The sequence below is a fragment of the Typopeltis vanoorti genome, chromosome 2 (assembly GCF_054136105.1).
Source record: "Typopeltis vanoorti isolate ZY-2024b chromosome 2, IOZ_Tvanoo_1.0, whole genome shotgun sequence".
In the NCBI taxonomy this organism is placed as follows: Eukaryota; Metazoa; Arthropoda; class Arachnida; order Uropygi; family Thelyphonidae; genus Typopeltis; species Typopeltis vanoorti.
In genome coordinates, this window is record NC_143550.1 from 130,370,118 (window position 1) to 130,385,280 (window position 15,163).

General features: G+C 34.6%; 1 protein-coding gene across 2 annotated transcripts in view; it reads left to right on the forward strand.

Moving 5' to 3' along the window:
* Positions 1 to 15,163, forward strand: part of Cdep (Chondrocyte-derived ezrin-like domain containing protein) — a 741,059-nt gene that overhangs the window by 567,891 nt on the left and 158,005 nt on the right. For both annotated transcript variants that reach the window (XM_090413128.1, XM_090413137.1), the window contains exon 22: positions 5,260 to 5,331. In XM_090413128.1, the coding sequence (XP_090269254.1) occupies positions 5,260 to 5,331 (72 nt within the window). The remainder of the gene's footprint in view (positions 1 to 5,259; positions 5,332 to 15,163) is intronic.

Consider the following 15,163-nt stretch of genomic DNA (forward strand, 5'->3'; position numbering starts at 1 on the left):
TTGATGTCAATAAATATTTTTATTAAGGAGAAGAGTTTGTTTATGATCCCTGCACTTTAACAGAAATCAGTTTATGATCAGTACACAGGTACTCTTGTCATCATTGTCCACAATTGTACACAAATTTCATGTTTGATTTTTTGACTTAGAAATGGAAAAAGGGCAAGTTTAATTTGTTTATAGATCCTTTTTCCATGAACACAGAAAATTATGAACCAAACTTGTAACTTGAAATGGAACTGCAGAATTCAACACTATTGAAAAGCAGACATTGTAAGAATGCTTATCTCGATTTTTATAAACTCTTTGATCCTGGAAATACAAATGTATAAGAATTACATTATTATTTGGGAGCACATGCATACTGCAACAAACTGCTACATGCAAATCTCATGGATACAAATTTTAATGACGTATTGATAACAGCAACTTCCAATTCACTGGTGGATATTCAAAAAATTTTTGATTAAAAAAATATAGTGTATCACATAAAGTTCAATAGTTACATTTATTGAAAATAGCATTTTAGCTATTTTCAATAAACATATCTATTGAACTTTACATACATTTTATTTTTCCATAAAAATTCAAGTTATAAAAAATGCAGCCTGTGTAAGTGTAACAATTACATGTTTGGTCTGCAGTAGTATTTAACTTGTGCACCCCTGCTCTAGAGGAAAGCTTTGATAGAATCTCAGCAACAGCTTCCTATCCTCATGATTTTTGTCATTGAAAGAATATAAAGAGAAACAGTGGCTGAACTTTTCGAAGGAGAAACAAAAAAGAGCTCTTTTACTTTCTCATGCCAGTGCAGTAGAGCCTGATTTCATTATGAGGTGATAAAACATCTTCAGTGGATCTTCCTCTCTTACTGTAAAACAGAACACTTACTGATGGAGAGTTTCCTGATTCATGGCATAAATCAATTGTCATTGCCATCTCATAACCAGGAAAAGTTCTCTAATGTAAGCACACAATTAATGACACATCAATCTGAACAACTATCTTTGTAAGATAATGGAAAAAATTGCAAATATCAGACTGCTTTGGTATTTAGAAACAATGGTGTTCCCTCCAGCACATAATGTGGCTTTCATAGAACAACTTCTTCTCACAGTAGACAGTACTGTGCGTCGATGACTTCACAATTTATTAGAAAGGCTACTTCAACAACTAATTAAATTCTATCTCTTCATAGGCTTGTAGTAATGGGTTCAAGTTTCTAGCAGAAACAAAGTGCCAGTGTATATTTCTGCCAACACACACACACACACACACACACACACACACACACACACACACACACTATTCACCTAGACCCAAAGTTAAGGATGAGATAACCTATGACAGTAGCAACATAAACTAAATTCTTAAGACTCATTTTTGACAGAAGGTTTTCATTCCTTGCACACATTTGTCAACTAAGAGGAAAAGTACAAAACAAAATTGAATATCCATATTATTTAAGGAAATTAACAATGTATACTATCCTATCCTATCAGTGGTCCTAACAGGCACTTAAGCACCCATGACCTTTGCAAGTATTCTTGGACTTTGCAACCGTAACTCAAGGATAAGGTGGTTAGCCCTATGCCTCCTGGTGTGTCCTATGTCTGTAGATGCATGTGTTTACGGGGCCGGTTTGCCTGTTGTGAGGGATGAAAACCGGACTTTCTGGGCAAAAAATGCCCCTACGTCCATATTAGACCAGAGAAATTTTTCTCGTGTCACTGACAGGAATCAAACCCAGGTCTTTCCGACCAAAGGGCTTCGTCTATATCAACTGAGCTATGGAGGCTCATATACTATATATTAATTACAAAAAACTTAATGCTTCTAATAGTTTGGCAAAGTCAACTCGTCTTAATGGAACAAAGAGCAAATTGATACATACACATAAATGCTGCATAGATTAAGTAAGAATCTTGCTTTATCTAATGCCTGCCTGCACATATCAATTTGTTCTTTTTTTTTTTTTTCCTCAAGATGGAAATTTGACTTTGCTGAAGTATCAGAAGTATTAAATAAAAGCTTTTTTCTAATTAATATATAGTATATGTTGCTAATTTCCTTAAATAAATACCATTACCAATGTATAAATCTTTCCACCAGAAGCGTTGAATATCCTTCACACTTCGTGGTCCACAGAATAGAGTGCAGATTGATATTCTTTGCTTCACCTTTATCATGCACATGTTCGATCAAAGCTTGATTCTGGGTTTCGAATTTACTGTATACACTTTGAGAGAGAGAAAACTCTGGTGGTTGGATAAGATCTAACCACCAGAGTATATGAATAGCTACTGGTGTTTCACACATAACCCATTCAAAGCCTTTACATCAAAGCAAATGAACCTCCTCTCTCAACAGAAACAGTTATCTATGTTCAAAAATAAAGTTTCTTCCTAAGCACCCTATGTGGAATAGTATTTTATCTCTACATTTGGAAGCTCAATATTACATATCTCAAGCTGCTATTCACCTATTTGGAATGTATGTGAAAGAGATTATGCAAGCTATTGGCATGAATGCTGACACATTATCTGTTTTAAACATAATAACATCATTTCTCCATGTTAGGTTTGCACTTCATCATGCAACTTCTCGCTATGCTAACTAAGGAAGTCATACTTCATCTGCCTGCCTGAAATTGTTTAAAGTGCACAGAGCAGAGTACTCTGATTTCTTACCTGTCTGTAATGACAGTTAGATCTGTGACCACTATTAGTTGTGCTGCTGTGTTTCCTGACCACATTATATCCAATCAAACCTTCCTCAAGTGCAGTAATTATAAAGCTGAACTTCATGCCTTTCAGGTTGCCTTTGCACACATAAAAGAAAACTGCTATCAAAAATGTATGATTTATGAAGCTCATTGTGTTCTTTACAGGCTATCTTCACCCCTGTGTACAATCCACATCTATTGCTTTATGATGTTTGCTATTTGCCATGTTCTGGCAAAATACTATTGCTTCGCTTGAAAAAGGAATTAAATTTTTATTAATCGCATTTACCTATATACACCCAGGCAGATCTTTTTAGACTTACTCCAATTGCGTGAAGTTTTTAACTTTTTTTTTTTTTTACCAAGAATTAATTTATACAGATACATTTGATCATATATGCTATTCGTGTTAGATACACCATTGCTTAATTTTAAAAATTCGTTTTTTTAAATACATGTTATTTACTAATTTATCTGTTTATTTTTTATTACCTTATGTACTGCTGTAACCTTAGTAATGGTTTAGCATGTCTGTGTACCAATAAAGCACAATCGACTTCATCTTCCAAAGGTACAATGTTGCTTTCAAATGTGCTCATGCCCAAGTAAGAAATTACTATGATCAGAGTCAAAAGGACTCTGATCATATTCAAGTATCAAGTACTTAAGCTTCCTCTGTTCAGAGCCTTATGTAGCTCGATTTAACAAACAGCACTGTAAACACACAAATTGAAAATTGTCAATAGGGGGAATATGGCACTTGTAGCCCACGAAGCTGAAAATTTGCATAAAACAAAGTTGAACACCTATTTTTCTGATATAAGCACTATAAACATAAACACATTTGTATTGATAGTTGGTTTCAAAATGCACCTCACTTTAATTTATCATGCATTACTTGTAAAGTTATTTGACCTTAATGAATGCAGTGCATCAGTCACTCTTTGTGAGTTTAGAACCCACCAGAACTTGCATCGAGGTCTTCTATCAGCTAACACAGTTAGGTTTGACCTGGCAGAGGACAGAAACCAGTGCCACCACCATTGTTGACAGGTCACACAGAAATGTTGCTGAAAGTAGCAGCACCCATGGAAGTAGCTCAACAAATGGATATGCTTTATTCCACGGTATGGAAAGTCTTGCACATAATTATTACATTTTATCTATACAAGATCAGCCCTGTACAGCAGTTGCACACGATGATTATGATAAGCGACTGACATTTCTGGTCAGATTGGAAGTCAACGATGCTTGGCCATAGAAAATTCTCTGGGGGAGATGAGTTACGTTTTTATCTGGATGGGACTCTAGACACAAAATTGTTTACATTTATCGGTGTTTACAGTTCCATTACAATCACTGAAAATTACTGTTTGGTGTGGCTTCACAGGAGAGTTTATAATAGGGGTCATTCGTTTTTGAGGACATATTCTGACAGGACCAGTAACTTGTTCCATTACCCAATGGAAATATTGCGATATGCTGAACAATTTCGTCATTCTACTACTTCAGGACAATGTCTAGATGAGATCATTTTTATGCAAGATGGAGCACCTCCATCCATTGCATGACCAGTGATGCAACTTCTACAGCATCACTTCAGAAGAAAGCGTGATTAGTTGTTTCCTTCCAGTTGCATGACTACCTTGCTCCCCTGATCTTATTCCATGCAATTTTTGGTTGTGGAGTTACCTGAAGACCAACTTTTATCATGCTGCTGTGTCTCGAATTTGGCAGTCTTAAAGGACAGTATATCACAAAGTGTGAGGAACATTCCTTCAGATATGATGCATTCTGCTGTTGAGAATGCTGTGTACAGGATGCAGTTTATGGTCCATGAGAATGGTGGCCATATTGAACCAGGTCCTCTTTCGCTTGGGGGGAACTCGGTGTGCTTTGTTATTCATTTGTGCATCTATTTTAATGCCTTTTTTTTTTACATTGTATAGTGCCATATTCACCCTATCAGTGACTTTTCAAACTTTTTTCACGAAATCCTTCTTCACATGTCTTGATTAGTCTCTCTACTGGATTTGATGACATTTTGGTTGTTAGATCAAGCTATGTAAGGCTCTGAATAGAAGTTTAATTATAGCCACTGTATACATGTGTGTGTGTATTTCTTACTATTATTTTTTTCCTGTACATAAGATGTTATTTAACTATATTACCTTTACTGTCCTTGCCAATAAATCCGAACTCAATCCATTTATGATAGAGTCCCTTGCAATACAATATGTTGTCTGGCATGAGAAATGTATATTTTCCCTTTCTTTCATACAGAGTCATCTGCAAAATATCCCATATGCTAGTAGATGACTCAGGCCACAAAAATTGTGTGATATTTCATGCAGTTTTACTACTTTCCTTGAGAAATTATGATAAACATGAATTCATTATTCATTTCTATATTCTTAAATTTTAACAAGCTGCAGTATGCAAAATAAAATTTTAAAAAAAATTAATAAAGACTTTAAGTTATTCTAGCATTTATCATTTGGTGGATAATATGATGTTTTTCTGCATTTGCACAGGAAAACTTTGTAAAGCTCATGGAACTTCAAAGAGATCTCATAGGAATTGATAACCTTCTTCATTCAGGACGGGTAAGCATAAGTATTATATATACACTTTGCTTCTGGTAATATAATAATCAGATTATTCACAATTAGATAACTTCAGAAAAACATGGTATTTAGACATTGTATTTGAAAGATGCAGTATTTTCTCTCCACACTTTCTTCGGACTTATTCAGTCCATTTGATCAGACTTGTGCATTTAGCTATAATCTGGTGTAGCTCTGCTTTTGATACCTCAAGAGTGCAGTATTGTCAACAGCAGAGCTACATTATCATTCTTAGTTAAGGAAAGATCATGTATATCACATGATTAATGACTTCCAAGTATCATGCACAATGAGATTAGTTCCTGTTCAGACTGCCATGTGAACATACATCTTTGTCAGTCTGCTTGGAAGGATGGGACTGAAGGTCATTTTTGACATAAGGCATTAAAGCTGATGACCCTCTTATTTCATGATGTTCTGCAAAGATGAGTAGTGAGGCCTGATTTTATTTTTGGGAGGAGTTGCTATGATGTTCATCTTCCCAAATTTTGCAACTTCCAGTCTAACCTATGCCTTCTGTATAAACAGCAGAGTTTATAGATTGTGATATTTATGTTGATCATAAAAAGGTTAAATGACTAAAAGCCAAGGAATGACAATAAAACTATTATATGAATGTACAAGACTTCATCAAGTTAGTTCAACTTGAATTCAATTTTAGCTAACTTTGATGAAATGCAGCTGCTATATGGAAGAGATAGAAAACGTTTTACATAATTTACTAAAATAAAGACCCAAAAAGGCTTCTAGTAGAAACAGAAATTTTTCCTAATAGAAAGTGAATATATAGACACTTGGGCAGTGCCTATGTTTTCTAAGTGGTGCGCACTAAGGCAACACTCATGAATGCCAGTGAGTGTATTCCCATAAGCTCTCTGGTCAACTTATTTTTACGAAACTTTCATAGTTTCTACATTCAGCTTTGAAATAATGCTGGATCTAATATCCACTTTACTTATATACCTTTTATATAATTATTATCTTCAATATGGTGAACAGGTGGGTTAAAATAACAGTTTATTAATAGTCTGTTTATCACTATTATTATTATAAAAACCTCCACGGAGTCAAAGACTCATCGTGGGAGGCCCACTGTTATACACACAGTTTAGCACACCGCACCGTAAATATATTCACTCTCTCTGCACTCACCACACTCTCGGGCAATGCAATCCAATCACTCACCACTCTCCATGCAAAAAACCTGCTCCTCACTCCCTTGCTCACACCCTCCTTATACAGCCTCCAGATATGGAGGCTGTATATGGCTGTTTATGATAACCATACTTCTGAAAAGTTGTAAATTCTCAAAAAATATAAAATATTCACTTCTTTCACTATTTTACCAAACTCCCTTCTACTCGGAACAGCTAAACCTAAACATGACAACTTAAAATATTCAAATATACCACACCAAAGAAATGCCCCTTCCCAGGGCATTTCTTTGGTGTGGTAGCACCGACACTCACTGACTGAGATTGGTGAGTTCTGTTTTGCAATGTCTTGTTATAGCAGCTGAACCTTGCAGTCAACCTGGAAATGGCTGCATGAACATCTGTCAGTACTAGAATTGTCTGCAGAGAGGTGCAACTTAGGTTACCATGGCAGAGCAGCTGTGAAAAGATTCTATCACCCCCTCCCCACACACACAATGCCAAATGATGTTTGGACTGGTTCTTTCATGCCTTTCCTGGACCATAAATGATTTGAAAAGAGTTCCTATGGAGTGATGAACCACACATCCAAATGTTTCACTCTGATGGTTGTGCTTGGATATGGAGATTACCTGGGGAACAGTTCTGCTAGGACTGCATCATTCCAACTGTCAAGTTTGGTGAAGGCTCAGTTAATGGTATGGGGATGTTTCAGTTGGATAGGGTTAGGTCCATTGGTCGATGCACCCAAAACCATGGCATTTGACTGCTATCTGGACTACATGCTTCTTGCATTTGGAAGTGCTTCAGCAATGCTCTTGCATGTTTCAGCACTGCAATACTCCATGCCATACTGCACTGTGTGGCTGAGATTGGTTGCTACAAAATAGCGTTGAAGTGTTGGACTGGCTGGGCTCAGAGTCCAGACTTCAACTCCATCGAACATCTTTGGGATGAATTAAAATGCTGAATTCACTCCAGACCACAGCAGCCATCATCAGCAATTGGGTAGCTTTGCATGAGGAATGGAAGAATATTACTGTTGCAACATATCAGAAATTAGTTGAAAGCTTGCCCTGAAGGGTAGTTACTACTCATTCTGGCCAAAGGTGTTCCCACTTGGTAATAGAAATATAATTAAAACTCGTTTTTTTGACCACAACTAGGTGCCCAAATACTTATGTCAACATAGTATATATATATATATATATAAAAATAAATTTAACTGACTAGAACCCGAGAAAGTATAACATAAACCTTTAATACATCACGACTAGTTTCATCGGTGCTCCAACTTCTTCACATTTGAACAACAATCTAAGCTACAATTTGCCTGATTCCCATAGCACAGCAATCCAGTACTGGCGCTCTAAAATTAGCTGTCACACACATTCAACTCATGCCAACGGTAGCACGCGGTCACCTATTCAAATATGACTGTTACTATTCTGCTTTTTATTAAGCTGGAAAGTCCATGTTTTTTACCTTGTCATTTTTATATCTTATGTTTTTTATTTCTCACCTGAAGAAGTCGGAGCACCGATGAAACTAGTCGTGATGTATTAAAGGTTTTTGTTATACTTTCTCGGGTTCTAGTCAGTTAAATTTATTTTTATAAATGTATACATCCCGAGTAAATCCTAATTTCAATAATATATATATATATATATACGTGTACATATAGATTCTATAGAAGCCCAGTACATTTGAAATCCTTATATCTGTATATCCATAATGGTACATGGGACTTTCCTGCATAGCAATTAAAACAATTTTTTTTTTAATTGATATGATTTAATTGCTACAATTATTAAGAATGTATTGGTCATAGAGAAGGCCAAACTTTTTTTCTTTTTATCAATGTCTGTTTTTGTTGTTGGAAGTTTTTCGCCTTGGTTATACTATAAATTAAAGATGCCAAGAAATTATATTCTTGGTTTAATCCTTTATCCAAATGTAAGCAAACAAAGTTTGCACCTAAAGTATCTTCAGGACTGGACAACTCGTATATAGAGGCTAATGACTTCACATCACTTGCCTTAGTATCCCATAATGCATAGCATGTATAATTCTGTGCATTGTGGGAAAGCTCACCACCCAGACTGGTTTCAACATTTATTGAGGTCTCATCAGTGGGGGGCCAGACCCAGAAGTGATACCAAGGTTGAAGTAATGCACAAGTCATATTTCCATATAATAGTAGATAAAAGGTGCCACACCTTAGTACTAAAATACTCTGGATTAGAGATAGATGTTGGAAGTTTTTCCACTTGGTCTACTAAATTAAAGATGCCAAGAAATTATATTCTTGGTTTAATCCTTTATCCGAATGTAAGCAAATGAAGTTTGCAGTCCTGAAGTATCTTCAGGACTGGGACTTGTATTTTCAATGTCTTTTCCTGTGAGATGGATAGCTCTGTTTTTTTTTATTGTAATGCTAATGCCAAACTTCTGTTTGTTGTGGTAAAAATATATGGCACAACCAGAGGATATAAGTGATATGCCCATTTCCATTATGAACAACATATCTAGAAAGGGAAGTCTGTAGTTCCTCTCTACTTATGTAGGGAATTTCATATCTTGTTGGAGACTAGAAAATCTAGAAGGTTATTCAGATCTGTGTGTTTTTGTGGCTGTTTCCAAACTATAACATCATCATCATCCAAGTAAAGCTATCATTTGTCTGGTTTCAGAAGTTGTGATAAAGCTTCTACAGTTTTTTTCGTGAATAAGTTTGCCATCACTGTGATAACAGGGGGAACCTGTAGCTAGACCATATTGATGATTATAGATTTTGTTTTTCCATTTAAAGTAAAAGTAGCAAAGAGAGTGTTTAATAAATAAATAAATAAAGGTGTACTCAGCGAAAGCAGATTGTGTACAGTCATTTCTTGCTATAGCAGGTAGGGACCATAAAAATAGTTTGCTTGTAATAGTATTTAGTAATAATAGTTGATAGTTTGTTATAAAGAATTTATTTTAACATAGGATTGTATCAGCTAGACTTTGGGAAAGCTCACCTTTATCGTGAGCTTTCCCAAAGTTTGTTAATAGTAGTATTGACTATAGTTTGTTAATAGTAGTATTGACTATAGTATAGTCAACTATGTATACAAAATAGTTTTTCTCTATATTCATAATTAATGAGAATGTCAGAATAATTGACTTGAATTTTGGAGAATTTTCCCAATTAATTCAGGAGAATTTTCATAGAATCAGTGTGGCTCTTCAGAAGTTTAGCTTAAATAGTCTGAGAAGACTTAACTAGGGGAACTTCTGCCATCTGCTGGTAAAGTATTACTTGTAGTAGTCTTCTTTCATAAATTTATAAAGACAACCTAGAAACAAGAGGATGGCAAAATTTTAGTTATTTCTTTAAATCATCAAATCGAGCTTGTTAGTTCATTTCTCTTACTAGGAATGAACCCAGTAGTATCACTCCATTTTTAACTACATGGAGGAACTTCAAAGCCTTTTGCAATTACCAAAATACATTGTTTCTTTCCAAGAACTTATCTAGGTTCAACTGATAGATGCTACAAAATTCAGGAAAATGAACACTATAGCAACATTGCCCTCGAACCAGGGCATACTCAGACCTCACTGCCCATATCTTTGTAGAGCATGAATAATCACCAGCTTTAATGCATTATCTCAAAAATAATCCTGTGTCATCTTTTCATAATAGACTTCTATGGATGTTTGCTTATATGGCAATCTGAACAGGAACTAGGGTCTCATTCTGCACAATATTTGAAGTCAATAATCCATTCTTGCAATACTTCAACTTTCCTACATAAGCAGTCCTTGTAGCAAGGCTTATACATTGGTCATACATAACTGGTAATTGACTTAAGGAATTTACAGCACATAAAGCGGATATTAATTAAAGGAAACTTTAATGAATACCTTCAATATTTCGGCGACATCACGTTGCCATCTTCAGGAACATAAAAATATGGTATGTGCACGCAGGCACTATCAAAAGCAAATGAGGAAGAAGGCAAGAAACTAATATTGTTCCTAAAGTCCTAAGGGTGCCCCCTAGCGGGCCAATTGGGTTGTCTTGGCTGTTGGTCTGAAGTTCTCATGATGTAAGTCTCCCAAATTTGGGGCAGTCTCATGCATCCAAATTTGTTGAGGTTTAGAACGTTTTTTAGAGCTGCTGATGATTTCATGAATAATCTTTCATACTTGAGCTTGCTGTAGCGTATTATTTTAGTTTTCTGCCAATGAATTCTATGGCGGGTATCTATGGCATGGTCTGCAAGCCCACAGTGGCTGTGCTGGTGAAACCGGATGTAGTCTTTGTGTTCTGAAATCCTGATATTCGCTGTTTAGCCAAAGTAAGACAAATTACAGCAGCTGTAAATTGTCCTACTTTGGCTAAACAGCGAATATCAGGATTTCAGAACACAAAGACCACATCCGGTTTCACCAGTTATTCACCAGTCCTGATATTTGCTATTTAGCCAAAGTAGGACAATTTACAGCAGCTGTAAATTGTCCTACTTTGGCCAAACAGGCAGGACAGCGAATATCAGTATTTCAGAACACAAAGACTACATCCGGTTTCACCAGTACAGCCACTCTGGGCTTGCAGACCATGCCATAGATACCCACCATAGAATTTGTTGGAAGAAAACTAAAATAATACACCACAGCAAGTTCAAGTATGAAAGATTATTCATGGAATCATCAGCAGCTCTAAAAAACGTTCCAAACTTCAACAAATTTGGGTGCATGAGACTGCTCCAAATTTGAGAGACTTACATCATGGGATCTTCAGCCCAACGGCCAAGACAACCCAATTAGCCCCCTTATGGGACACCATTAGGACTTTAGGAACAATATTAGTTTCTTGCCTTCTTCCTCATTTGCTTTTGTTAGTGCCTGCCTGCACATACCATATTTGTATGTTCCTGAAGATGGCAACGTGATGTTGCCGAAATATTAAAGGTATTCATTAAAGTTTCCTTTAATTAATATCCGTTTTATGCATTGTAAATTCCTTAAGTCAATTACCAGTTATATATAAGCAGTCACCTATGACCTTATGCAGAACATTGACACTGCATACAGCAAGTGCGATATGTCTGAAATTCTTTATTTTTAAAAATGTAACTTTTTTTTTTTAGATTTTACACCACTTTTTTTTTTAAATGAACAGCTGAATTACTTCATCTATTTACTAGGATAAAAGAAACTGCATGATCACTGCAAAGACATAACATTTATCATCGGTCAAGTTGTTTTTCATCAGTTACATTTGTCAACAAAATAAAAATTGCCTAAGAATGCTTTTGCAGTCACAGAATTGGAGACTGACATTTCTAATGCTTTAGAAATGTCAGTCTCCAGGTGTCGGGAACCTTTTTGAACCAAAGAGCCATTCCACCAAAAAAATTAATTGAAACAAAATTTTGGGAGCCGCAACTTCAATTCGCTTTTTCCTGGTGACTCAAAGTTGCTGTTAGTTCAAACTTAGGTAAATTTGTTTTTAATTCAGTACTTCCAGATATCAAATTCCACTTTTATGTTTGCATATACATTTTTTTTTATATGTTCAATAAATAAAACAACATTAAGTTTGATTAAGTTTTTAATCACAAAACATGTTTAAGTAAGTATAATATTGCAAAAAAGTCAGAATTTGTATTGCAAAAAGAATTAGTCCGAACAAAAATACAATATTATGTATTTTAATAGGTATTTGATTGTTTTGATTTAAAATTTACTAATGATACTTTTGATTTTGCATCTTCTCAGCCAATTTACTTAAATCTGAATTGTATGTCGTGCACTTTAATAGTAATTCGGCTTTCAAACTTTCATCAGTCAATTTGTTCCTATACTTATTTTTAATGTAATTCATTGAGAGAAAAATTGTTCACAATTGTATGTTGAACCGAAAAGAGTCAAAACCCCAAAAGCAAGTTGCCTGGCATTTGAATAATTAGTTGGGAAAGAATTCCAACATTTAAATATAATTTCCTGTGGTGTTTCTTCCATAGTTTCCTCATTTTCTTCAATTTGTGCTACCATTTCCTGAAGTTTTTGTACCCAGATGCTTTTATTCTGAATTTCTAGAAGCTCCATTTGTAGTTCTGCAATTGATATTCTGGGAAAAGCTTCAATATCTATTAATTTTAAATTGCAATTTAACGGATGTAATATAAATTTCATCATCTCCTGATGTTTTTTAAAATTCTGAAATCTGCTTGTAAATGAATCTAAAATTACAGTAATTTTAGATTCATTTACAAGCGAATATTACAGTGAATATCTTAAATTGCAGCGAATATTTTGCAATCAACTTTTTCTTGATTTAAATTCAATCTATAATTTTTTTAGATTTTCAAAATATATAAATTTTTCTTCAGTAACATCTTCGAAAAAACACTCTTTGTTTCTGTTCAAAGGTAAGGACTTCCTCTAGTAATTGTAAGGCTGTGTCTCCCTTCCCATGCAACTTTAAATTTCATCATCATCAAATTCCTGCCATGTACCCTCAAGGGGTGTACAGGATATGACAGTACTACATGAAAAAATTACATCATTACTAACTTCCTATCTACAAATTTTCCTCCAAATCAGTCTGTTACTTGTCAAGACTCCAACATTATCAGATCTTATATTTCTATCGTCTAAGGCACTTTGTACCGTATCAATCCACCTATATCTTGGTCTTCCTCTGGGTCGTTTTCCTGCCAACCTGGCAGAGAACACTTGTTTTGCTAATCTTTCCTCTCCCATTCTATTTAAGCGACCATGCCACCTGAGATTAGCTCTGCTAACTTTAAATTTAGCTTATTGAAATGTTCTGTCATATCAAGTAAAAAACAAAAATTTTGTATCCATTTGGGATTACTGAGAAGTTCCACATGATTTATGTTATAATTTTTAGTGGTTAAGAAAACTATTACTTCTTTTAAGCACTGGAAAAACTTTTTAATGCTTTTCCTCTTGATAACCATCGTACAGATGTAAATGTCCCTAAATCTTTATGTTGACTACCTAGATCCTCTAAAAATGAATCAAAAAAAAGTCTGTGATTCAACTCCTGAAATCAGATGAAATTGATCATTGGCACAACAACATCCATCACTATTTTTAGTTTTGGTTATAATTCCAAAGAATTTGCAACTAAAGCTTCTTGATGCAAAATGCAATGAAATGAAATAGCTCCATGTGGAATATGAGTGTAGAATAATTTAACAAACCTCTTATTTTTTGCAATCATAGAAGGCTTGCCATTGGTCGCAGTGCATACTATATTATTAATATTTATATTTTTATTCTGTAAACTTGTTAGAAGGTTTTCTGAAATATCTTGACCTGTAGTGTGTCCTTTAAGTGTTAGCAGATCAAGAAGTTCTTCTCAAATACCGGAAGATGTCATATATTTAACCATCACATAGCATTGTGCCATATCGGAAATATCATTTGATTCATCAACCACAATAGATATAAAATCGTCAGAATTAATATCCATAATTTGCATATTTGAAACTTCTGTAGAAATTGTTACAATCAGTTCCTTGACAGTTCTAGCCGAAAGAGGTAAATCTTTAATTTTTTTACGTATCTCGTCCTTATTTTTCATATCCTTAAATAGAATTTCAGAGACATTATGCATGCAATTTTTTAGAAATTCACCATCGGTAAAAGGTTTTCCCATTTCTATTTCAAAGGATAACAAAAAACGTGCTTCTATAATTGTACTATTCAGTAGTAATCGATGAAGATTTCGTTCAAGTTGACAAATTTCTTTGCTGAAACAATGTTTTCTTTTGTAATTCTTCAATAGCTTTTTTTCAATTATCACCCTCAGGATATTTTTTACTGAAGTCTAAATGTTTTCCTCGAAAATGTCGTTTGACATTACTTGATTTGTTATTTTGAAGTCGTAGATGGCAAATTAAACATTGCGGATTTCCATTTACTTCTATAAATGCAAATTTCTCTATCCACATTTTATTGAATCCTCTGTTTTCTTTATTTATTTTTCTTCTTCTTGAACTCATATTTGGAGGGTTATTATCACAAATTTATCTGCATGTAAAAACACAAATTCAACATAATAACATAATAAAAATTAATTTGTGCATAACATTACCTGACACTAAATTAAACACCAGTTTAGTACCACAATAATAAGTTAACTAACAGAATATTTATTTTGACAGATAAAAACCGTGGTATTTATTTTTGCCATGGCACTAGTTACCTTAAGCAGGGGTTAACATTTAATGCTATTTCAAATGTAACGTAGTTGTCAGTTGTTCGTGTCATAAAATTTCATGCGTAACACACATCACATGCATAGTATCTAGCACCACGAACAGGCCGTATCAAAAAACAATATTTAGTTGTTTGTATTAATTATGTATCTTTTAATTCAATATAAAAGAGCCACACTTTGTTCAGCCAAGAGCCGCCGGTTCCCGACCTCTGCTTTAGACACTAATTTGATATTTGATCTCTCTTAACATGCTTATTAAATCTTATGAAAAAGTACTCTAATATCTTAACTGGAAGTATATAAATTCCCTACTGATATTTGATAAAAACCAGCTAAAATACAAATGATAGAAGGGGGGGGGATTAATCTTTTCAATCACATGCTAACAGAGGATGAACTAATGTACTTTCCT